General features: G+C 43.1%; 1 protein-coding gene across 5 annotated transcripts in view; it reads right to left on the minus strand.

The window, feature by feature from the left end:
- Positions 1 to 26,061, minus strand: part of PCDH15 (protocadherin related 15) — a 1,154,330-nt gene that overhangs the window by 512,596 nt on the left and 615,673 nt on the right. For all 5 annotated transcript variants that reach the window (XM_083149096.1, XM_083149095.1, XM_083149094.1 and 2 more), the window contains one exon: positions 11,894 to 12,100. In XM_083149096.1, coding sequence (XP_083005222.1) covers positions 11,894 to 12,100 — 207 coding nt within the window. The remainder of the gene's footprint in view (positions 1 to 11,893; positions 12,101 to 26,061) is intronic.

The following is a 26,061-nucleotide window of genomic DNA, read 5'->3' on the forward strand; positions in this document are numbered from 1 at the left end:
TGATACATCAAGTGTGTACTCAACTTATGAATCTAATCTATTTATATGCCATATAAATAATATCATAAACTAATTCTGATTATTGGTTTAATTTTTACTGTAATTTTGTATTATTTAAAAAATAATATATGTCAATGTTTGGTACTTTTTACCTAGCACGGCGCCCACGATTTTGATCGTGGGCATCGCAGGTAAAAAAATCGCGGGCATCGCGGCCATTGAATGCACTAAAAATCGGGTGCGACGCGACCGACGCGATGCCCGCGATTTCCCATAGGGAACAATGTTAAATTTCTCAATTGACCCGATTTTACTGTTCAATGCCTCAATTGACACGATTTTTCCATAGGAAACAATGTTAAATGGCCCACAGAGGCCAAATAGGCACCCTGAAGTGTGAAATGGCCCCCACAATTGTTAACGCCACCCCACGATCAACGTCAACCCGAAGCGTGGCGAGCGCAGCGGTACGCGTCCTACGACCTTTTCATACCCCCACTATCCACATCGGCGTGGAGTTGAGAATAGAATAGTGTGGCGAGCGCAGCGAGCCACTGAGCCCGAAGCGTGGCGAGCGCACGCGGATACCTTCACAGGTAAACGCGTTCCTTCGCAGGCTTCACAGGTATCCTCGTCCGCTCGCTGCGCTCGCCACACTATTCTATTCTCAACTCCACGCCGACGTGGTTAGTGGGGGTATGAAAAGGTCGTAGGACGCGTACCGCCGCCGCTCGCCACGCTTCGGGTTCACGTTGATCGTGGGGTGGCGTTAACAATCGTGGGGGCCATTTCACACTTCAGGGTGGCTTTTGGCCTCTGTGGGCCATTTAACATTGATTCCTATGGAAAAATCGTGTCAATTGAGGCATTGAACAGAAAAATCGGGTCAATTGAGAAATTTAACATTGGTCCCTATGGGAAATCGCGGGCATCGCGTCGCACCCGATTTTTTAGTGCATTCAATGCCCGCGATGACCGCCGTGCTAGGTAAAGAGTACCCAATGTTTTATTGAAAGAATAGGAAAGCGTGTGAATTATAACAAAGTACCATAAAACAAATCAGTATATTACACTACTTTCAGGGAGTTTACAGCTTTGGATGGCTTTGTTTCATAAGGAGAATGCTTATATTTAGTAACATGGCATAAAAACAATAGTTCTTTGAGTTAGTCAAGCATCTAATGTCATCTGAACATTTCCATTTTTATTGTGAATATTGTGTTTTACATTATCACTGAATCATTTTAGATTTTTTTTTATTGTGAGATAGGTTAAAGAGTAACTGAAGATGTCCTTAAGAAAAAACTGGCTGATTAAAAGTGAGTATGAAGCAATGTTCGACTCGTACAGGAAGGGCCCACTGGGGAAAATCAGATTCATAATTAGGGGTGTGGTCAGTCTATATAGGGGGTGTGCCAATCCACCACATTGGTTTGCCTAACCAAAGGAGAGTGCCTGGGCTGGGCTCTTTGTTTAATATAAACAGTAACTACTACTAGGGCATATATAATAATATAGAAGATTAAAAACAGCAATGCACTGTACAAAATACTCCATAGTCCTGTGCAGTATAAAGTAATATGTATAAATAGAAAATAAAGTGCACAATCTGGAATCCATAGGGGAAAGGAGGCGGGGGTCCCAGGCAGTGGAACCCACTGGGGGTTTCCCCTCTACCCCTGTGGGCCAGTCCATACCTTGTATGAAGTATCATTTAGGGGTATTATAGTAACAGACCAGGTAATTATGCATTGATTAAATGTCTTGTGAGTTGGGAGCAAAATGAAAAGAAAAAGTTACTTTAAAGCCAAGTTACACTGCAGAAGGATGGGGGGAGAGGGTTAGATGTAAAATGTGCACAGTCATTTAAATCTGGGAGAAATGTGTCCAAACACATCTAAAATGCAGTGTAAAATATAAAGCTGTACAGCATTTGCAGGCTACATGCAAAAATATACAGTATTTATCCTGCATGTAGAATAATTCATGTATCTGCACTCCTTGCAACATGGGTTGTTCCAAATACACAGATATGGGTGCTCCTATCCAAAGGGAAATAAAATAATAGTACCTAACAATATACAGTGAATGACCCCTGCATGAAAATGTCAATTGAGTTGTAGATTATTTTGTTATATTTCACCTTAAACACTATAGTCATCTCCTGGATAATAATCAACTACTAAATGTATTTTTTTCCTTTTCATTTCCATGTGTGTTGGCACGAAAACAGATAAGCAGAGAAGTCAATCTCCAAAGGAAAATGCAAGCCTTGTACACAGATAGAGCAATATTCACCCATCCTTCCATGTACACTTCCTGAAGCAGCATCAAGAGGTAAGAGAGCAGCATTGGACAGAAAGCTTGAAGTTTTGACATAGATTGTTAATGGGATTTAGATAGTCCTCTATTTTCTTAGACATTGCATTACTGCTTTGGCTAATGTATACTTTAAATTGTAATACTGTTGCAGCGAGCAGATGTTTGACCATGATATCCATGTTGTGTACACTATTCATCTAGCAATTGATCTTAGCAAAATTGTCAACATGTGTCATTAAAACACATGTCAGTGGCAGATCCACCAGCCGGGGCAACTAGGGACGGTCGCTTCGGAGCCCCAAAACATCAGTGGCCCCCACACACCAGGTGGGTGGTGGGTGGCAGGCAGTGGGGTCTGGGCAGCGCATCCCTGAGGTCCGGCCAGTGCTGGGGGATAGATGTCATGTTCTCCCACTTACCTGCTAGTCCCGAATCTCCCTGCTGCCCTGCTCTCTTGCCACACTGTCTCCAGGGGGGGTGCCTACCCCGCTCTCCCCGCCTGATCACCCCTTGTCCCAGGCGAGGGGGGCCCCACAATTTTGTTTTCCATGGTCCCCACAGACCTTTATCCGGCCCTGACACATGCACTCAACATTGTGCGATAACCTTCATACTTCCACTTCCTTCATACTTCAATATGGGTGTGGATTCAAACCAAAAAGTTTTACTTTTGTTAGAAAACTTTCTGCCCCATCGCTGCAGTGACTTCTAGCTAGATGGAGTTGACAAACTCTATGTTTTTTTGTTCTCAGCCAAAGATTCATTCTTCTGACTTTTAGAAAAAGGTCCTTTATTGTGAAATACCCTTAGGGATTGTTGAATCTTGTACATTATTTTCCATGCCAGCCACTGACTTTTGTTAAAAAATCCGACTTCTAATTTTAAATTCAGATTTAGCCGCAATGAGACATGAGAAATGTGTTAGGGTCAGAATGCTGTTTCAGGGCACTGTATTTTCCTGTAACAAATACTTCTGGTTCTGTAAAACAATATCCAATGAGATCAGAGGAGCAAAGAAAATATGAAAACTAACTATCCAACCCTTTAACAACACAGAAATACATTTTTGCATACTTTCAATGTTTCCATGTTAATAATCCATTGGGGGATGGCACGTCTTATGCAGAATGGAACAAATTTAATAACCTCTTTTCTTCTTATTATATATAGCACCTGAGAGGATCTAACTACCTGTAGACACAAAAAATAGCTGTTCTAAATTATGCTAATTCTACAGGAGGAATAGTGCATAAATATATGCCTTTTTACAACATCTGTGATGCACAGCAGCATCCGAAGATGCAGCACTGGATAATCTGCGTGGTCATCTGTCATCTGGTTACTTAAACGAGACAGTGAACCTGTATCAATTTGTCTACTGCTGTGTTCTTTTTGGCCGACCTCTCTCATTGGTCCTGCTGCCCACTCCATGTCCTGCAGGTTGTCAATGTGCACCGCCCTATCTAGTCTGCATGCCTAAAGGGACGTCTCATCCAGTATTGGGTGAACGGGTTTAATCAGATCAATTGAATGATGAAGTGGATGCATCATTGGCTTGATTTACAGCAGGCACAATGCGAGAGCGACGATTGCATGTTCCGTGTATCCTGGATCATTGGGGGTTAAGCCAAAGGTGCACAGTATTTGTATCATAGTCATACTGAACCTTCTGGCTTTTTCCTTTAGAAATTTTATTAGATCATTCTTCTATTGCTCAATGGTTGTAGTCAATTTAACAATCCAATTACCATCGGTGTCCTGCAGTAATGTCGGTCTCTTGATTCTCAACCTCATCCAACTGTGCCTGGGCTAGATCTAATTCACGGGCTGACTCCTCAATGATGAGGAGTAATACATCCATTGAACATTTGTTCAAGATTCCTACACACTTCTTGCAGACAGTTAAATTGTTTCTCCCGATCATGGGGGGATTTCTGACCCCAAATCCTCTAGGAATTTGTTTCTAGCTATGATAGTCATACAGGGTGATGCCATGGTATAAAAAGTAAGTTTCACATTTTTGATACGATACCACTCTGTGTATAGGTCCTGACAATCAGATGTACTAGGGTTGTCCTAAAATGTTCTGGTGAAACAAATGTTATCTGCCTCCAGGTCAGGGTACTGTAGCTAAAACATTCTCTTGTTGTGCAAATTGTAGCTCCAGGTCTGTATCCATAGCTGTCATATCAGCAATGTTCGTACAGAAAATACTTCAATCACCTCTGCAGTGGTGTAAAGTATCCCTTATTGATGGTTAAGAAAAGATGAAGGTGCACTGGATAGTATTAGCCCATTGTATGGCCAAACACCATATATTAGTCCATTCTCCGGGCACTTTTACAAAATAAACCCAAGTGTATTGCTCAGGTGACTTCATGCAGCCAATGCTTACATATACCTTCTTGATAGGTGGCACTCAAGAAACTTCTAATCGCAATGGAAACTGTTTATTCCAACATGTTTCAGGCTGGCTGCCCATCCTCAGGGATAAATACAAAGTGAAACAGTGCAAGAATTTAAAAACAATTGGTGAACACCTTCCACCAATCAGTGCCATCTACCACCCTGCACCAAGGGTAACCATTTAGTGGTTCTGAGTCAAGCTCATGATTTGACACCAAAGGTCACTTGGGGGCTGATAACCACATACAACACATTACACAAAATATATATATAAAAAAAATGTTTAAACATTAAAAACAATGTCTGCAGAGTTATAATATCCATATATAACAATAATATTTTTTTTTAAATGCAATGCTAATTTAGTAAATATAAATGTTACAATAACATATCACAAAATAAACAATTCTGCACAATATAATTGCCAACTCCGACCTTTTCATACCCCCACCTTTTCATACCCCCACTATCCACGTCGGGGTGGAGTTGATTTAATATAGTGTGGCGAGCGTAGCGAGCCACCGAGCCCGAAGCGTGGCGAGCCCCGCGAGGGGACGCATAATACTTGTGAAGTAATGCACGTCCGCTCGCCACGCTTCGGGCACGGTGGCTTGCTGCGCTCACCACACTATATAAAATAAACTCCACGCCAACGTGGATAGTGGGGGTATGAAAAGGTCAGAGGATGCGTACCGCCGCCCCTCGCGGGCTCGCTGCACTCGCCACGCTTCGGGTTGGCGTTGATAGTGGGGTGGCATTTACAATGGGGGGGCATTTCACATTGTCATTACCCATCAGGGTGGGGGATACAATTAAAAATCGGGTCTGAGTGGGCATTTAACATTGAAATCGCGTTGCATCGTATGCCATTATAATGGCATGCGATGCGACGTGATATTAAAATTGTACACTCATCCCGGGAAAAGCCTCAAATCTAGTGGTATGCGATGTGATGCGACGGGCGCCGTGATAATACACAAGTACCAAATAAGGCACTGCTCATCATAATTTTCTTAATGTTAATGTTTTTAGGTTGAGATGCTCTTAAACTTGTACAAATAAAAAAGCTGAAATGAAATACATGGAACTCAGATAACAATATTGTGATTGTCAAAGCAAGGAATTGCAAGGTGATAAGCGATGGGTGATAGAATAAGTAAATCTTATAATGAAATTATAATATAAAATGGTGGAAAGTCACTGAGGGTTTTTCTAAGTGTAATGACATGTTATCACACAATAGATATTATTCTAGAATTTACCTTGGAGAACTAAAACTGAAGATCTTATTGAACATACTTTATTTTTAGAAGAGGAAGGAAAGCAGAAGAAGCCATTAACCTCTCTGACACACCTGACCTGACCAACAGCCAGACTGAGTTGTTTATGATTCTAAAGTAAAACTTAGCAAAAGAATGTTTCCCAGAAAACAATAGGAGTTTCAGGCTAGTTTAGGGCACTAGCTACAGTAGTTCAGTTTTCTGTCAAAATTGGGATATGATCATTATATTTTTATATAAAGAATAGGTGGATTCTGGGTCTCCCGGGAAATTAAAGAATATGACTTACAGGGCCACCGACAGGGGGGTGCTATGGGGACAATTGTCCCGGGCCCCACCGCTCTGACAGTGGGTAAGGGCCCGGGCAGCTCTCCCTGTGGATCCGCCAGCACCCCCTGCATTTGGCTCACCTGAGCTGCATTCAACAGTGGCGGCGGCAGGCCACGATTAGTCTGCAGCCCGCCCCGCCGCGGAGACGAGTCCCATGGTCGTAGGGCAGTCGCTCCAACTTTGATTGACATGCTGCGCTGTCTGCAGCTAAATTTAGGAAGCTGGGAGCCGAAAGACGGGTGCTGCCCCTCCATTGCCCATGTCATGTCGCGTGACACAGAAGAGGACAAGAGCTGTCCTTTTCACTTTCTTAAGGCCCCCATACACTGGGGCCGACTTGTCCTTATGGTGTGTACACACGGTTCTTTTATTAAATTATTTTATACTGAGACCGGTCCTCCTTCAAACGTGGGGCGAATAGTGAGAGTGGACTCCAAGGGGATCATCTCCATAGAGATACCAATATATGTTTGGATTCAGTATTGAATCCCGGCGGTCGGGATCCCGGCGTTCAGAATCCTGACGCCGGAATCCCGACAGCCGAAATCCCGACAAGGGGGGGACGTGGATCGCCCTCCCTTGCGGGCTCGCTGCGCTCGCCACGCAGCGGGCCCGGTGCCTCGCTACGCTCGGCACACTAATTTATTCTCCCTCCAGGGGTGTCGTGGACACCCCTGGAGGGAGAATGTGTCGGCATTTCGGTGGTCGGGATTCCGGCGTCGGGATTCTGAACGCCGGGATCCCGACCGCCGGGATTGTAACTGCATCCCATATGTTTATTACACCTGCTTTTGCAGTGAGTATGGTACGCAATTACGTTGGCTATTGTGATCGATTATTGGCTTGCTATACCTGGATTTAACAGTTTAAAAGATACCTTTGTATGCTTTAAATCTCCTGATTAATCAGTGAGTACGGTACGCACTTCTGATCACTTTTCACTCCTTCTGGTACTAATTTGATATTTATCACACTGGTGAACCCATAAAAGATACCTTTACACACTTTGACCACATCACTGCATTGTGAGTTTTTGTACGGAAAAAATAATTTTTGGAAACACTTCACCCCATTATATTGGATTTTATTTTTGTGTCACTTATGCACATTTTTTGTTTAGGTTTTTTCATCATTCTTAGAAAAACCTCCATCATTGAACACACAAGTCAAGCGTCTTTAATTCCTTTTTGGTTCGGGAGCATCATCATTCGTTGTTTGTTGCAAACGCATTGAAAGATATTTTGACCAATTTCATTCAAAATGGCTGAAATGAACGAAATTGTTGTTCAAAAATTTTTTACAGTATGTATGCACCTTTAGGCATGTACTGCCCTTATGTACACTACTCTCGGACAATAAGGCGACTAGAGGTGATATTGGCCTTATAAAGTTGCTGTACTGAGAAGAGGTGGTGTTTACAGGAAACTTTATTGAGTGCCACGAAATGTTAGATCCATATGTGAAGGGCTTCACACTGTGGGTTAGAATCCGTGAAACGATATTCAGTGTCGGAGCACAGATTGCTCACAGCATTCCAACTTTTGAACTGACAATCACTTCTGGAAGGTTAGCAGATGATAATAGATGCTCCAGTTGTCACATTGTAGAGGAAATTTAATGGGTTTAACATATCTTAATGCTTGTTATATAATGAAAAAGGCACAATAAGTTAACGTTGCAGCAAAAATCTATTTTCTTATTGGAGTTTACATTTTTGCAATAACGTCAGGGATTTTGATTTAAAATGAAAGTTGTAAATTGGTGGCAGTAAAGCTTGGGGACATTTTTTCATCGTTTTTCATCACTTTGTGTCATTTGTAGCTCCCAGGGCAATGTGCTTAGCCCAACGGATCTATGAGCTGTATAATTCATATGGCTGCAAATCAGGTCTGAACTTGAGGTCTATGAATCATTAGTTGTTTTCTCAATGTTTTTTTTTTTCTGTGCTGAAAGTCTGTAGATTATTGTTAATTTGGGCATAGTAAATGTCCTTGATCGCCTGTGTTTCAATATTGTTTCAGCTAGTGCGTTCCTAACTTTTAATATGATAGTTCATGAATAATATGACCTTGCTGATATATTATTTCCCCAATTAATGCATGAATCACATTAATTTATTATCAGCAACTGTAAAATTTTAATTACAGACAGATTTCTCTACAAGCTATTTTTCTTGTTGATTACTATGCTGCTGGGTTTGTTGGCACTGGATTGGCCTTGTTCCATGCTCCGGGTGGCAGCACTGCAGCAACATTACTGGCTGCGGGGAGCAGTTCCCAGTACTCTGCTAGTCAGCTGCAGGAGCCGTGCACTCTGGGCTGCAGCACTGATTGTATACCCTTCCCTACAGCCCTGCCAAGGAGCACCTAGCACATACTTGTGTCCAAGAGCGAGCTCCCCAGTTCTCCTGTATGTTGATCAGCCACTTGCAAACTTTCCTAAGTGGACAGATCAGGGACTGATGACGTTACTCATGGTGGATTTCATCATCATTACCACTGCGGTATGATCCCACACATCTCTGCATTACTCACTTGTCATTTTGTCAGGAATCTTCCTGAATGAGAGGTGCACAAAGTGTTAACAATGAAATCAAGTGACTGATCAGTTGCTTTGGTTTGCTGCTGCATACAGTATAATCATGGCAGGCTGTCCCAACAGACCTAGGGCACCAGGATCTGTATGTATGTATGTATGTATGTATGTATGTATGTATGTATGTATGTGTGTGTGTGCACCTGCAACCTGTTTGCTGCGATTAGTGTGCCCACTCATGGACACATGAGAAGAGTCGCATTTGCAATCCATAGCGAATGCATTGTAACCCAGGTGCGACTATCCACATCCGCTTGCATGCAGTAACTGCAGCAATGCATGAGTCAAAGCATCATACAGTGAAAAAAGTCGGTACTTGTGTATTATCACGGCGCCCATCGCATCGCATACCATAAGGCATACGATGGTATGTGATGCGATGCGATATCGTGCGATGTTGTACAATGGCATACAATTTTAAAATTGTATGACATTGTATATGGCATATAATGCCATACAATGCGATGGGATGCGATCAAAAATTGTATAAGCACCCTAATGGGTGCTTACAATGTTAAATGCACCCCCACGTCACCCCCCACTATAAACGTGAACCCGAAGCGAGGGGCGGCGGTACGCATCCTACAACCTTTTCATACCCCCACTATCCACGTCGGGGTGGAGTTGATTTTATACAGTGTGGTGAGCGCAGCGAGCCACCAAGCCCGAAGCGTGGCGAGCGCAGCGAGCCCCGCGAGGGGACGCACATAACTTCACAGGTATACGCGTCCGCTCGCCACGCTTCGGGCTTGGTGGGCTCGCCACACTATATAAAATCAACTCCATGCCGACGTGGATAGTGGGGGTATGAAAAGGTAGTAGGACGCGTACCGCCGCCCCTCGCGGGCTCGCTGCGCTCGCCACACTTCGGGTTCACGTTTATAGTGGGGGGTGGCGTGGGGGTGCATTTTACATTGTAAGCACCCATTAGGGTGCTTTAAACCACCCATTAGGGTGCTTGTACAAGTTTTAATTGAAGAGTGGTGTAAAATCACGTTGCATCGCATGCCATTGGGTGTATGGCATGCGATGCGATAAAAACATTGCCTGACCAACATCGGGGGCGCCAGGATAATACACAAGTACCAAAAGTCTGTACGTTGTAGAGCTCTATAGACCCTTTGTGGTGCAATAAAAGAAATAATAATAACAAGCCATGTGAATAGCACATCTGTAACACAGACTTGGTGTAAAAAAGAGAAATTCAGTTTAACCTTTAATTTGGCTGTTATAACCTGACTATTTTATTCTGCTTACAGATGGGCAGGAAGTATACTAAGCACTAACCTGGGTCCTAAGCATTTAATATGTGATCCTTAGCTGCTGTGGAACTACACATGTCACGGAACTATCACAGGTTTACCAGGGCCGAAACTAGGGTTTCCAGCGCCCGGGGCGAGGCAGTCATTTGGTACCCCCCCCCCTTCCCCTGACCGGGGGAGGGGGGGGACCAAATGACCGCCTTGCCCCTGGTGCCGGAGGCTGGGCAACCCCCCCGGTGACAACATACCTGTGTGCAGCCAGCAGGGGTCCGCGGACAGCCAGCGGGGGTCCGGGGACAGTCAGCGGGGTTCCGGGTACTCCTACTAGCGCTATTTGCCTGGCGGTGGCAAGCGCTGATGACTTTGAAAAGGCTTGCCGGATGCTCATTGGCAGAATTTAGACAAGTCTTTTCAACATCTGCTTCCCGCCCACCGCCCGGCAAATAGTATGCTGAGCTGCCCGGACCTAACAGCGCCCCCCCCCCCCCCCAGCGCCTGGTGCGCGTGACCCCCCAGCCCCCCTAGTTACGGCCCTGGGTTTACCATGTCCTAATTCACTGTTGAAGTTACTGACTCACTGTGCACCACTGGTACTTTCAGCTGGAGCTGTGGCCTCAGACCCTGGCTCCTGTACTTTTACTGCGCGTGCACGTGTCATCTGTTCCACACTCTGCGAACCACCTGCCCTGCCTGCTCATAGTGCTCGGCGTTCTTTTGTGAAAGTAACAGGCCAGCAGCAGCCGGGAGCCAGCAGGAAGCGGCAGCCAGAAGCCAGGGCAGCAGGACTGAGAACAAGAAAAGTCCGCACCTGAAAGCAGGATCTGGAGCAGCGATCAAGATTTATGTTGCCGGCCCTGCCAAACGCCCCACCCCACTGCCCACATCATGCATTTCACAGAAAGTGGACATGGTCTGAATATTGACATGTGACATGCCATCATGCATAATGTTGACATAAATGTTTACATAATCTTTTTTCAGTGTTAGAGCCCAACTGCATCCTATCCATAAACCTATTGTAACATTGACATGTACATTTTTTGGCTAAGATGACATTCTGGTGATGACATTCTAAAACCAACATAATGGGCGAGATGCAGCAAACAATGCAAAAAACTTGAGATGCTTCCCGCAAGCCTGGCATGCATACAGGTGTTTACTAACGCAGTATGCATGAAGAATTCTGCAAAGGACAGCTCTTGCTAGAAGAGCCGTCCTTTGCGATGTTTGAACTGCTGGGTTCTGCACTCATTGTGCTATCTACGCATGCCTCACGTGCCGCTCGTGCCGCTGGGGATCCTGGGAGGGATCCGGTTGGATCCCTCATAGCAGGGGAAGTGTGATAAAAGCTTCTAGGCTTCTATGGGCAACGTTAATTGAAAAAATGTGTTGCCTACCGTGCATTCCGGACTTGGTGTATATGGGGCCATACCTCTGAATATGCCGTTTTCCGAAGGTTTAGCTGCATTTTTTTTTTTTGCTGTATCTCGCCCAATTAAGGTGAACCAAAATGAAATAACAGATACAACATAGGGATATTTTTTAAACATGTTATTTATACGTGACAGATGTTCTCTGTGTATTTGGTGCTATGCAGAATTTCTGATTCCTATTGTCATAATTACAACACTCTTAAGCTATAACATCTACCGTTTAATACAAATGTGCTACTTTATGAATACAATAAACAAAACTCACTTCTTCAACATCATTATCCAGAGCAACGAATCTCAGTGGGGCTGTTAAATTCTGATTGTCAGAGATGGTTGTTCCAACTGGTGAAGACTCCAATACGTAACCCTGATATGTGGAAAAGGTGAAGTATGGGGCCTGATTGTTCTCATCCATAATTTCAATATGAAGATTGGCAAATGCTGGGAGTGGGTGGCCATTGTCTTGCTCAGCCTAGAAAATAAATAACGTCATTTTGCATTAATGATTTCCAAATGAAAAAAAAATCTAATTTTTTTTATTAGGTTTTCCAAATACAGACATCAAAAGAAACCATAGACAAAAATCATGGCATGTAATTGTATATATTTTTTATTTACATACAGTATAACCCCTAAAATTACATGGACTCTATATTAGATTGTATTATGAAGTGCAAACAAGCATTATTTTTTCCTATATTGCAGATTTTTTTTCTTACATTGCATTTTCTAATTAAAACGTATGATTTTGGGTGGTGTCATATGCAATTAGCCCTGTTAACTTTTCTCTTGGAAAAAAAATGGTGGTATACTGTATGACCAATGTCATTATCATGCTTTCCAATTATAGCCTGTTTTTTTTTTTTTTTTTTTTAAGGGAGAAAAGTGTATTGTTATTGCGCTAATACATGTGATCCTTGATAAATTTCTGATCCTGTGTATTAACGCTGCTCAGAGGGCTTCTTATCATGTTTAATGCTTTGGGGTTCCTAGGCTTTTATTTACTATGCTAGGGGCAACCAATGAGATTCTTCGATTATAATCTAGATTAGAAGGTGCTAAATAAATAAGTAGTAGTTGCACATCCCATCTTCAATAGAACTCCCATCTTATTAAATAAAAGTGTCTGAGGCACCAAAAGCATAAACCCTTCTACCTACAGAGAGAACTGTGCTTAAATAGCCGGCTAGCTCACCAGAACGATGCGTCTTAGCACGAAATTCGCCGAGACAGGGACGCATGAGTGTTTTGCATGCTCGCATGCCCATTGCCGCAAACAGGGCACGTGATCATCTCTCACACACGCTTATCCCATTCTTGCGAGCCTCGGCTAATGGTGCCCCGAGAAGGGACACAAGCCGGCAAGATAAGAGCGGCTCCATCTGTACTTGACATCCCTAAGGGCAAGATGTACCAAGCCTTGAAAAGTGATAAAATGGAGAGCGATAAACCATCAATCATCAGCTCCTACTGTACCTGTCATTTTCAAACACAGTCTGTGACATGGCAGTTTGGAGGTGATTGGCTGGTGGTTTATCACTCTCCATAATATCACTTTTTATGCTTAGTACATCTAGCCCACAGCCTGGGACATAGCCGTTGGTTCTCAGATGTCTTTCCAGGGTACTGTGTGCCAATCCAGCCTGGAATTAATAAAGGCTGGATTGCTTGCTCCTTCTACCTTCCTGTTCTGCGTGTGTAAGCTGGCAATTACAAAGGTCCAGCACTACCTGGCACTATGCAGCTGCTTAGACCACTGGGTGTTGCACTGTGCTACTTGAACCAATTAACACTACCTGCGATTACTACAGTATATATAGCATTTAGCTTATTGCTATAATTATTACAATCATTTTTTGTTAACTAGGCCAGAAAAACTATTTTGCAATAGAAATCCCAAAGAGAATGCATGTAAATATCAGCTGCTACAGTACATTGGGTCTGCTCATAGGTCGATCTCAGATCTGTTACAGAACAGCATTACCTGGGGAAGAGATTGTGCAATACAACCCCATTGGCAACAGAAAAAGCTGAATACACATCTTTGCAATTATCTGGTTTATCAGCAGATATCAGCTGATTGGCCCAATAATTGTAACATGTAGGAGCATTAGCTCAAATACTCCTGCAATGGGTGAATAAGGAAGTCAGGGACTTTTTGTCCTTTTTAAAATTGTGATTCCTGATTGCCTGTAACTCAAGAAGAACACACACACTGACACTGAGCACCTGAGCAGAAGATAGCACCTTGCGTACAATGATCTGATAATTGTTTCAATGATCAAGCTACAGTATAAAGGTATATATGGACATGCAATCAGGACAGAAATAAGAGAAGAGTTTGCCGTGAGGTAAGTGGTAAAAGCTATACCAAGGGAGACCTCCAGTTCTTTCTGGTGCTGTACTGCCAAGATACATTTAAAAAATAGCAACAAAATTGCAATTTTTTATTACTAAAATAATCGACGATAAAAGGTTATTATTGCCATTTGTGAGTAAATTTCCAAAACTATACTTTTTTAATTACTTTTATAAACATACAGGGGATATATTGGCTATTTAGTGATCCCGTGCAAAAGTAAAAAGCAAGTCAAAGTATTCTTAGCTTGGCATATATACTGTATATAATCTTATATTGTATCTACATTTTCTCACTGGTAACAAGCACGCTAACACAGGTAAATCATTTTAGTTCCCCAAGCACATACAATACAGCATGGTGGCCACAGAAGTACGGAATACATGACTTCACAAACCATTCTGACAAAACAAACAAGTAGCTACTGTACAATGCAGACCTCACACCTAGAATGCCATAAAACGAATGTTCATTATGGCCAATGAGGGTCTGTCAGAATGCTGTACATTAAAAATGGCAAAACTGCTTTCGTTAAAGCTCAAAGGTGTGTTGAAAACTTCCATTATGGTGTTGTATGCATTTAGCAGTCAGTTCATGTCAAATCTTGTTGCCATACATGAAATTTACTGTATATTTATATGTACAGTATACAAGTGAGTAGAAAGAGCAGTACTTGCAAAGTGGCCAGAGAGATACTGGGAATCATAGAAACAAAGCGGTAGAAAGCTACATCTGGGGCATATGTGCTGGAACAGAAGGGGCAAGGGGGCAACTCACCCCTATTTGAAAGGCATCATCTACAGATAAAAAAGGCAGAGTCAAGACAGACATAATACCCTTCCAGTTGCTCCACTTCCTCCTTCCCCACTGCCTGTATCCCCACTGCACCAAGCTTCAACCAGTATAGTGTATGGCTAGTTACTGTGGGCTGTCCCCCTCCCACCTCATATGTTCCTCACCTCTTCCACATCAGCTCCCTTTTGTCCTCCTGACCCCCTTCCCTCATGGCATACCTTCCAACTGTCCCAATTTTCACGGGACTGTCCCATTTTCTTTTTGGTCAGTCCTGTGTCTCATCCGGCTGAGTCCACAGTGAAAGGGGGTGGGGGGGCACAGTTGGGTGTCCCCTCTGCTACGCTTAGCAGAGCAGCGGAGAATAGACACAATGTGCATGTACACAGTGTCTATTCACTGCAGATAGGGAATTGGGGCATGGCCAGCTGCACACTCAGGCTTGCCATGCCCCAAAACCATTGAAAATGTTGGGGGGGTGGCCTCTCTGGTGGTGCCCCCTAACTTCCGGCTTGCTCCGAAGGTGTCCCTCCTCCACTGCCACCAATGTTGGGAGGTATGCCTCATGGCATCCACTGACCTCTAACTATTTCCAACTGGGTTCAGCTGAAAATGTACCCAATAAAGTCTCTTTAAAGTGCCTTTCATGTGTGACATTTTAAGACAGAGTCTGTAGTTAAGTATTCAGGAATTCAGGAATTCAATACATATAAATTTATTAACGGATTCACAACTAAGGAATAACAGAAAAAAATATAATGGAAGTTTTGTTCTGAACAATTGTTCACCAACACAATAAAATATTTTATTATACTGGAACAAATTCTATTTGTATCTTCTTTCTCTGTTTTAGAGATCACTTAAGTTAAAGTGGTTGTCATATAATTACTATAAATTATGTTATCATACAATAAGTTTACAAATGTAATAACAAAAAACATGTAATTAATGAATCTTTTACTGCTGGACTGAATTGAAAAGACAATATGCTAGTATACTTTGAAAGTTATCAATAGGGGAAAGGGAAAGTTGGAAAACACATGCACAAGTTACACCTAGTATCAGTAGAGGGAATAACAGAATAAACGTTTTGGATAATGGATCCACAGTAGACAGAGATATCAGCTGGTTTGAATGTTACAATTTGAGTTACTCATGTGGACGTGCTCCCCTGAGAGTAGAAATTGTACAGATTCAAGGGGAAAAAGAAAAATTACTCTCCTTTGTTTGGGGGCACACTTATCAGATAAAGAATTCTATATGTGATGATTATGAAATATTTAAAACATAACTTTCAATCCATTTTTCTAAAATGCTGTTAGTGGACAAGAACATGACAGACTACACAAAACATCAAAAGGTGGTCTGAAAAAAACACTAAGTGGACTCAACTCATTAGCACTCTCACTGATCAGGGCAATCAGCTCCTAACTGACATTTTTAAACACAGCTTGTAACATGATAGTTAGGAGCTGATTGGCTGGTTGTTTATCACTCTTTATCACCCTCACATTTATCTCTTGTTAAGGCTTAATACATCTGCCCCAGTGTGTATAAGGGTTAATATTATTAGACTGTAAATAAGCTCCTGTCGGAACTATTTTTAAGCTCCTTATGATGAGTCAACTAGCTGATATTTAGCGCTTTTCTACTTCAATCAACAGATATAGGGCCAGATGCACTAAGCTTTAAAAGTGATAAAATGGAGAGTGATAAACAGCCAGCCAATCAGCTCCTACCTGCCATGTCACATACTGTGTTTGAAAAATGTCAGGCAGGAGCTGATTGGTTGGTTGCTTATCACTCTCCATTGTATCACTTTTGAAGCTTAGTGCATCTGGCCCTAAGTATATTACGGATCCTCCTGCCTTACTGTGTGTTTCCTACGATGAGTAAAGGGGGAGCAATTTACGAAGAAGTTTGGGTTAATAATTAAACGTTGGTTTCTGTCCTTGACAAATATAAAATACGTAGCTCACTGGTGCTACAAATGTACCTCTACAAATCCTTTCTTAATTCTGTTTATTAAAGGTACGATTATACCCGCTCCGGGCTCTGTGCTCTTAAACACACTGAAGGCATGGTCTGTTATATACAAATGTGAGTGACTCTGGTTGGAGTTTAAGGTAGATATTTATCTTATGGTGTGTACACACAGGGCCAATTTGGCATCCACCGGTCTCGATTTGAGATTGGCGGCCACTGGGACCCGGTGGGGTGCTGACATCTGAAGGCAGGCAGGGAGGGACAGTGCGGCAAGGGAGTGAGGGCTATGCTGCATTGAGCAACATGGCCCTTGTTCCGTGATAGTAGAAATAGACTGTACTGCACATTCTATTTCTACATTCGAGTCCGATGCCAAAGGGCCACGCATCATGATCGAATTGGGATCGAGTGCTGCTTAGCCTATTTTAATCTGTATTCATTTACTGTAGGCCTATATTAATCTGAGCTGCTTGACACTGGGAAATGTCCTATGGCTTACAGGGAATACCTCTCCTGGCATCTGTGTAGGCTCTATGTCATCAGTATCAGTGTGTGTTCAAGTAACAGAACAGTGTAGCTCTGTCCCCACAAGATGGCTACCTCAGCACTGCTTCAATGCTCCCCTCAGAGCCCAACTGGCAGTGGGTGTGGCTTCTATTCATAGATGGCAGGAGCATGACCTACTGACTGCATGTGCTGCTGTAACGGTCGGCTGCCACTATCCATATACACACAGCACAGTCAGAAGCCTCTGTTCGTTTAAAGGTAGGAGAGTCCCTGCTGAAATCTCACAGTCCTGTATTAGAGTCTGGAAGTATCACATTTTATTATCATTGGGGTACCAAACACTTTGGGGGTACCACACATGTACAGTCACAGCCAGGGTCTGAGCTATAATAAGCTTCAAAAGTGATAACATGGAGAGTGATAACAAACCAACCAATCAGCTCCTACCTCAAATTTTTTAAACACAGTCTGGGACATGGCAGGTAGGAGCTGATTGTCTGCCTGTTTACCACTCTCCACTTTAGCACTTTTGAAGCTTAGAGCATCTGGTCCCTTATCTTCTATCTGTTTTCCACCACAGTTAGCCACTGCAGTCTATTGCCTACATATAGCACAATTTACTGGGAGAGGGATTGTCTGGTTCCTTCCCTGGAAAAAGCCACTTTTGTGGTCTAATGAGTAGTAGCAGTAGGTCCGCAGTATAAAGTAAAGTGATCCCTTATGTGATCACTAGTTTACACATTGCTGGGATAGGCACCTATCAGAGCACCTGCTCCTGGATGTGATTTATAATATCACTGGGTGGAAAATAAATTCTTATTGCCTGAGTGGTGTCAATTAGAAATTCTATTTAGCAAGTCTGAACAGCAAATGGTCCCTTTAATATTGTATTCTTCTTCTCATACATTATTATCTTCATTCCCCATAGTGTCGTCTATGATGTTTTCTTTCATATGTACAGATAGAGCCAGGTTCTTCTTGACTAAATTTCTGTACCTAGGCACAGAAAATGCTTCCTTTCTTCTATTGTTCTCAGCTGCACTACAATAGAGAGAACAATACAGCAAGGGGATTAACAGGGGGTTAGTGTGACTGGTCTTTCTCAGTTAATCCTATTAAAGGCCAAGAAAAAAGAGGCTCCATCTGTAGATAGATAGATGTATCTGTCATCAGGTGGGTGGTGTGGTGGGTAAGTTCAGATGCCATTGTGGGGGCAACATTCAGCAACAGGGGTGCCAAAAGTAAATTATATCTTGAACTCCCCAACAGTTTCTTATATAGTGCACACATACAGATAGCGCAGGGCTTGTCTTTGCTGGGGATGGCGGAGGACTCGCCACCCGCCATCCCCCGCCCCGCGCCATCTGTATGTCGGAAGGGGACGCGCGTGCACGAGGTGCACGCGCGTCCCGTTCCGACGGAGCTTTTGCCCGGGTCCCCGCCGGCTTCCCCGGGTCCCCGCCGGTCCACACCGCCCCCCCGCAGCCCCCCGCAGCCCTGCCCGTCTCCCTGAAGCTGGAGACGGGCAGGACTGCACCCGCCGCGCCGCCTCGCCGCCCGGCTATTGAGACGCTCGTGCGTGGGAGACGCACGAGCGTCTCATTCAGCCAGAGCGCCAGATTGCTGGCGGATCGCCAGGGACACGGTCCTGGCGCTCCGCCAGCAATAATAAGCCCTGCTCCATCTGTATTCCGCAGTGCTTTACAGAGCATATTTGCCCCAGTGGAGCTTACAATCGATAATCCCTACCACATGTACATGCACACACAGACATTCTAGGGTTAATTTTGTTGGGAGCCAATTAGCCTACCAGTATATTTTTGGATTGTGGGAGGAAACCGGAGTACCCGGAGGAAACCCACGCAAGTAAGGGGAGTATATACAAACTCAGCACAGTTAAAACCATGGTGGGGATCGAACCCATGACCTCAGTGCTGTGAGGCAGTAATGCCGTCCGTACTACCAACAAATCAGTATTAGAATCTTAGTCATAAACATACAGTATAGTATTTATTGTGAATTACTATCATCATGCAAAACACATTCTAATTATCACAATAAATGATTGGGTCAAGTATATTATTACTAAGTGGGAACACTAAATCCTTGTACACACACAATGGTGATTCTTTTAACGGAAAAGTCATCATTGTCATTTTTTTTTTTTATTATGAAATGATTAATTTGGTGCATATGAGCAGTGCAGGTATATAATGATAATCTGCTGTCTTGTAACCATGGTGATAAGGTTACTAGTGATGAAATAAGACACCCTTCCATATTATAAAAATTATTATTATTATTATTATTATTATTATTACATTTTAGTTATAATGCACCATGAGTGGTTCCCAGCACCGTCTATACAGTACACATTAGAACAATACAGGGTGCACAGAACTAAATATTACAGTAACTGAAAAACTAAAGCAGAACACAGGTAACATCGGCACCACAGTTCAGCTGAGGCGTTCTCCATGTACTACCAAGGGTGGGATGTGGGACTCCATTGGAACAGATGAACGAGTGAAAGGACTTGCGGGTATAGATGGAGAGAGCTGTCTATACCCACTGAAGTGTGAGAAAAAAAAAGTCTGTGAGAACACGAGGGAGGAGAGCCCTGCTCCAACAAGCTTACAATCTATAATCACATTCTAAAAACAAGTATTATATTCACATTTCCGATTTTATAGGTTCCTGGAAATATGAATTGGATACAAGTTGTTAGTGCCTGATTCAGAGTTGTACACAATGCAGCTATTTATAAAGTTGAGCAATTATCAGCCGACAGTGCAGTCACCACGGTTGCACTGAGCACATGCCACGGTCCCGTAGCGATATTGCTCACAGTAGGCATTCTTTGCATAATGATTGACAGTCAAGGGAGTAACGTGGAGTGGCAGCAAAAATGCATGCGTGTTGCTGTAAATGCCCGTGACCCCATACATAGCATCAGCATCTCCACTGCTGCAGCCATTGTGCTAGATCAGTGGTTCCCAACCTTTTTTCTCTCCCGTACCCCTTGATTAGGCTTTTCATTGATGAGTACCCCCTCCTCTCAATGTAAAATAAATAATATTAAGGAGTTGCGGACAGGAATCGTGTCTGGCCGCTGGTTGTGTATTGTCTCCAGGGTTCCCACTTACACCTGTAAAATTAATGCTGCTGCTTCTTCCACCCGTGTCAGCACAGGGCAGATCATCTCTGATGTCTGAGGGCAGCATGGGTAGCTCCCAGTGGATTGCTGGTCAGGCAAAAGCACAATGAGACGCTGATGATGCTGAAGACAGAACCATAAGTTACACAACATGGTTCTTCTCCATAGCAATGGGTCTTCTTCTGCCATCAAAATACTTTTTTTCATCTTCCGCCATTACCATTATTATTTTCAAGTACCCCCAACTGGTCTGCAGAGTACCCCCAGGGGTACTAGTACCCCAGGTTGGGAACCACTGTGCTAGATCATAGAGTTACTGAATTCTGGACGGATCTGTGACCACTGCTGCTTATTTGCAATCAGTTGCTTGAATCTGCGTAGCTGCCGGTGTGAGTCTCAATACATTTCCAGGTGATTATAACAGTAGCGGATTTTCTTACATCCACTACAGTATGTATAAATTCCCAGCTGAAAATACATATCTCTCTGAATCAGATCCATAGTGTGGACAAAACTTTCCGACTTCTTCCTGCTGTGGGTAAAGCTGTGGACACAGTGGGTGAAATATAATATGATGAGAGATTCAGAAAGTGAGAGATTTGAAAAGAAATCTATGTTTTTTTTTAAAGTGGCAATCATTTACATGTAAAAATCTAAACGGAATTTGCAGTGTAGATGATTGCCGCTTTAAAAATACTGGAGATTTCTTACCAAATCTCTCACTTCTGAATCTCTCATCCTATTAAATTTCCCCCACGGTGCAATTCTGGCTCATAGAAAGTTAGTCTGAATTGCACAGTGTTCAGCCGCATGTGATGTGGATTCAATGCTGATGCGCACCGCCGTTTAGTCAGTATCGATTAGAAAAATAGACTGTGCAGGCAAGTCTATTTTGACTATCTTGCCTGTAGAATGTATTTGGCCTAGGGCCAAATTGCAAGATAGTCTAAATCTAATGCAGTTAGCCAAAATCAGATAGTCAAGATAGTCAAAATCAGCCATGAGCCAGAATCGCACTCTGTGTTCACAGCATAAAAGTGCCCATACACTGGACAATTATTGTATACAATTTGGACTAGATTGCATCGCATCGCATAGGTTTTGCAATGCAATGAGATGAGATCTACAGTAGTACAAAATGTATGTGCAGCACATACTTTTTGTGCTGTGCAATGAGATGTGTGACAGGAGCGCGCATCTTATCACACCCAGCAATTGTACAGGTAAGAGATGTGGCACTAGAATTGGGAGGGATGCAATTGTGAGTTTCTTAGAAAGTCTGTAATAGTAGGATTTCCCAGCTAAAGTACGTACAGCAGTGAGTCATTATGTGGGCAGAACTAATATTCCACCCAGAAATTTACTGGAGGCATACAGTAAGTGAGGGAGAAACTCTACAGAACTCCCTTCCAAGAGCCACCAGCTCACTCTCTGAATAATTTTGTATCATGCAAATATGTAACTATCTCTAAGTCACATATAATCCTTCTCCTCAAGTGTATAACACAATGGATAATAATATTATTGATAGAAAAGTAGAGCATGACAGCATTTTTACACAACATTCAAACAAAAGCACAGATGGTACAATGTTTATTAATTCAAATGCTAATGTTCAGACTCGTATCACTTGGGGAACTTGGAAGTGGAACTGTCAGCGTGATATGAAATGTCCACAACAGTATAAGGGAACAGATGGGAATCCAGTCTACCAGTTAGGGATTGACTTCTTTTGTTTGTTGTCTGTTTATGAAAAGTGGAGTTAATGGGCACATGGGTTACAAACCAATAAAGTGCTAAGCATTAAATAATTGCGACAAGGAATCACATACACCAGATAAGATGTAGTTGCCTATGCTGTTTACAGCATACCAGGTAAACAGCATAGGCAAGTACGGTTACAACATTGCAGCATACAGGCGTCACAGCATAGTTCAGACTCTTCACAATGTTCCAGTGGTACCTACCATAGCCCACACAACCAGCCTATCACCTGTGCAGCCAGGGCCTGATTAAGCCATCGGGGAGGCCCGAGTCACTTTAGACAGGGTGCCCCCTCCCACTTCTCATTACTAGTTGCAAACTGCATGGGAGAATATTACACTGTCAAAACACAGAGTTAAAGCAGAATCAACTTGGTCAATGGGTAACTGCAGTGGGGGGTGGATTCATATAAATATATAAATATACAGATGTAGCCCCTGCCATCCTTGGCCGGGGCTCACCAGACCCTTCCCGCTGGCGAGCGCCGGCGGCAGGGGCTACACTAAACTGGGATGCGCGTGCGTCTCACACGCACATGCGTCCCAGTATCTCGGCGGGGATGATGCATGTCCCTGCCTGTCTCCGCTTCAGAGCGACGGGCATGGTTAGAGGGCGCTCGGGGCGGCGAGGGGTACCTGCGGTGATGGCGGGGGAGGCGGCGAGGGAGTCAGGCTCCGTTGCCAGGGGGCGTGCGCGTGTCTCGTGCACGCTCCCCCTGGCGGGGATGGCGTGATGGCGGGGATGGCGTTAGAAATGCCAGCCCTGCAAAGATGGGACAAGCCCCATCTGTATGGATAGCAGTTGTAAGTTGGCGCCCTTGTTTAGACCTTTAGTGATTGGGTCTATATAGCCTTTTGACAAAAATCAAAGCAATAAAAGTAAAGTCCAAATGTTATAAACATTTATTAAAAAGTCTCTTATGACACACAGCAGTAGTGGTTGTTCCAGACAATAAAAAGTTTAATAGTGCATTTCAGATATTTTAGAATAGCAAACAGACATTTCCAACGCATTTCGTCCCTTCATCAAGGGTTCGCAAATAGCACTGACATAATTTCCACAATATATATTGTCCTTCTGTCCATCTGTACCTTACTCTGTAGGAGCCCCGACAGGCTCAGCGCTGCCTCTGATTCAAAACCCTCCCATGATGAGGCCACTGCTGTCCTCCATGGGCCTGAGAAGCATATGATGAGCTCCACAAAGCAGAGCTCAGCACAAGCCTCTCAGCCTCTAACCTCTTGTGCAAAGTCTCATGTGACTTAGTCAACTCCCAGTAATGTACCGCACACTTGTGCAGTCTTGGTGCCTTGGCTCCCAATGCTCAGCATCATTAATCATTGTCACATTGATGTAAACCCAAAACTAGGTTTAGACAATATTGGATTTAGAAAGCCAATAAATCATGCAGTCATGCAATGATATACAACCTACAGACCCCCAAAATACTTTAGACAGATGAATAAGACAGACAGACAAGCAAGGTTTCACTTACAAAGGTCTGAAACTATACAGCAATGAGGGACAGCTGCCATGTTGGCATGAGACAATAAGGAGCACATACTATAACAGCCTAAAATGTGTTTCCTGTTGTCCAGAACATTTTAGTACATTTAAAAACATCTTTCTAGTCCAATCTATTCAAGTTATTTTTGTAATGCCATAGAAAATACAGCGTCAGAAACCAATACAGTCAAATGACTTCCGGAGCCACACAATTGCTTTGTATAACAGTAATGACCTCTGGATACCTGAATTCCATATTATGGTACTCAGTCTGATTTTGTAGCAAAAACTCCTGTACATGATTTAAACTTCTGTGGAGTGTTTTGTGTTTGCACTGCAGTGATGAGAAAACTATGTTCCAATACAAAGTTTCAATTATAAGCCACCATGTATTTCTTTATATTTGTATTTAGAACCTTTTAAACAGCTTTGGCTGTACTGGTCCTTAGCTTGGTGACTCTGGGGTGAGCGACTTCTAACAATAACAAGTCAGTGTGTGACTGTTTGAGGACTGGACTGGGTTGGACACTGTCTGTCTGCTCCCTCCCGGCTCCTCTCCAGCTTGTTTTCCCAGCATGTGACGTGATGACATCACGCGCATAGGAGAAGCTGAAGCAGGAGAGAGGCAGAGAGACCAGCAGACACTGCTGCTTCACCTGGCTCCGACGCGTCTGTCCCAGGCCACCCTCGTCCGCCCATCTGACAGCCCATTCAACAGCCCGCCCAACCATGCTCCCGCCCATCCTGTACAGAGTAGCCAATAGCCAGCTCTGTGTACAGGCAAGTGAGGGATTTGTTTGTCTCTGACAGTGACTGTCTGTCATGGCCGCGCCCACGCTGTGGCTGACTTGCCTCCTCCGGTGCTCAGCCTGTGCAGCATGCTAGATTGCCAGTGCGCCGGGCGGGTGCCGACACCCGGCGCCCGCACAGACCCGGCTGCCGCTCGATCCCCCAAGTGGCAGAGGTGGCTGCATTATACTAGTTACGCCACTGGCCCTGCCATGATTATTAAAGCATAGACTCCTTAGACATGGATAAAAGTGCTAATACATGACTCTGCAACACAATAATGCAATATCTCTAATACATTGGAATGGCAATGTTTTTCCACACTTATGCTACAAAATCTATGCATCAATGTCAATATTCCAGCAGCCTTTGAAGAAAAGAAACACCATCTTATAATACCATTCACGTTTTCTGATTTTTAGAAAGTTCAGTGATAGACAATTTACAACCTGATTTGCTGTAATAATGCTTTAATGATACTTGTTTTGTTTTGTTTGATTTGAAAAGCTTCTTGCAAAAGACAATCACACAAAGAGAGCGCTTATGATAAAAAATGTTCAGACCATTTATTTAACAATAATACAATTAATAAAAAAATATGCAAACATCTTAAAAACCAGCTCCTAGAGCCAACGATTGATAATGAATACATATTCAAAATACTTATGACCCGGTCTTAATCACAACCTGCGTGCAATTATATATAAGTGACACAATCCCTTTACATCAAAGACGGGTGAGAAAAATCTTTATACTTTTTACTGGAACACTAAAAAATGGTTGGATACATACTCTGGCATTTACACTCATTTGATTGATAAGTGAGGTCAGTGATCTGTCCGGACCCCCTCACATTCTGATTTTTAACCTTCAGCCATATATTGGATTATATAATCCATCAAGGACATTTATCCTTTTTTCCACGTTCCAAGGAATTATATTGTTGGACTTATATATAATTACACGCAGGTTGTGAATAAGACCAGGTCATAAGTATTGTGAATATGTATTCATTATCAATAGTCGGCTCTAGGAGCTGGTTTTGAAGGTGTTTGCATATTTTTTTTTTATTGTATTATTGTTAAATATATTGTCTGAACATTTTTTATCATAAGCTCTCTCTTCGTATATTGGTAAAATAGATATTGTTTCTAATCATTGAGAGTGATATTATCATTTTTGTTTCACTCTGTGAATATACTTTTTATTTCTGCGCCCCCCGATTCTGCATTTTTAGTATAGCTTCCTGCAAAAGACAAAGTAGCACTGCAGACTGAAGACCATAGTCCCCATTATTCTCCCTGAGGACTTTTGTCTGACCCCTAAGTACCAAGCTCCAAAATCCTAGCTTTTCAGAGATTGGGCCTGGAAGATAATGCCTCCCTCAAACGGCAATAGCCACTTTATGGATATGGAGGCATTTTTGGAGTAGAGAGATCTCTTTCTTCCATATCATCCATTCTCCCTTTTTTTTTTTTTTTTTTAAATGGACTGTGGGCTTGCACAGTATAAGATAGAGCAGTCTTTTGACAATACGAGGGATTCCTTCAATTTCCCAGTAACAACTTCACAA

This window comes from Crinia signifera, chromosome 6, assembly GCF_055691185.1.
Source record: "Crinia signifera chromosome 6, ASM5569118v1, whole genome shotgun sequence".
Lineage (NCBI taxonomy): Eukaryota > Metazoa > Chordata > Amphibia > Anura > Myobatrachidae > Crinia > Crinia signifera.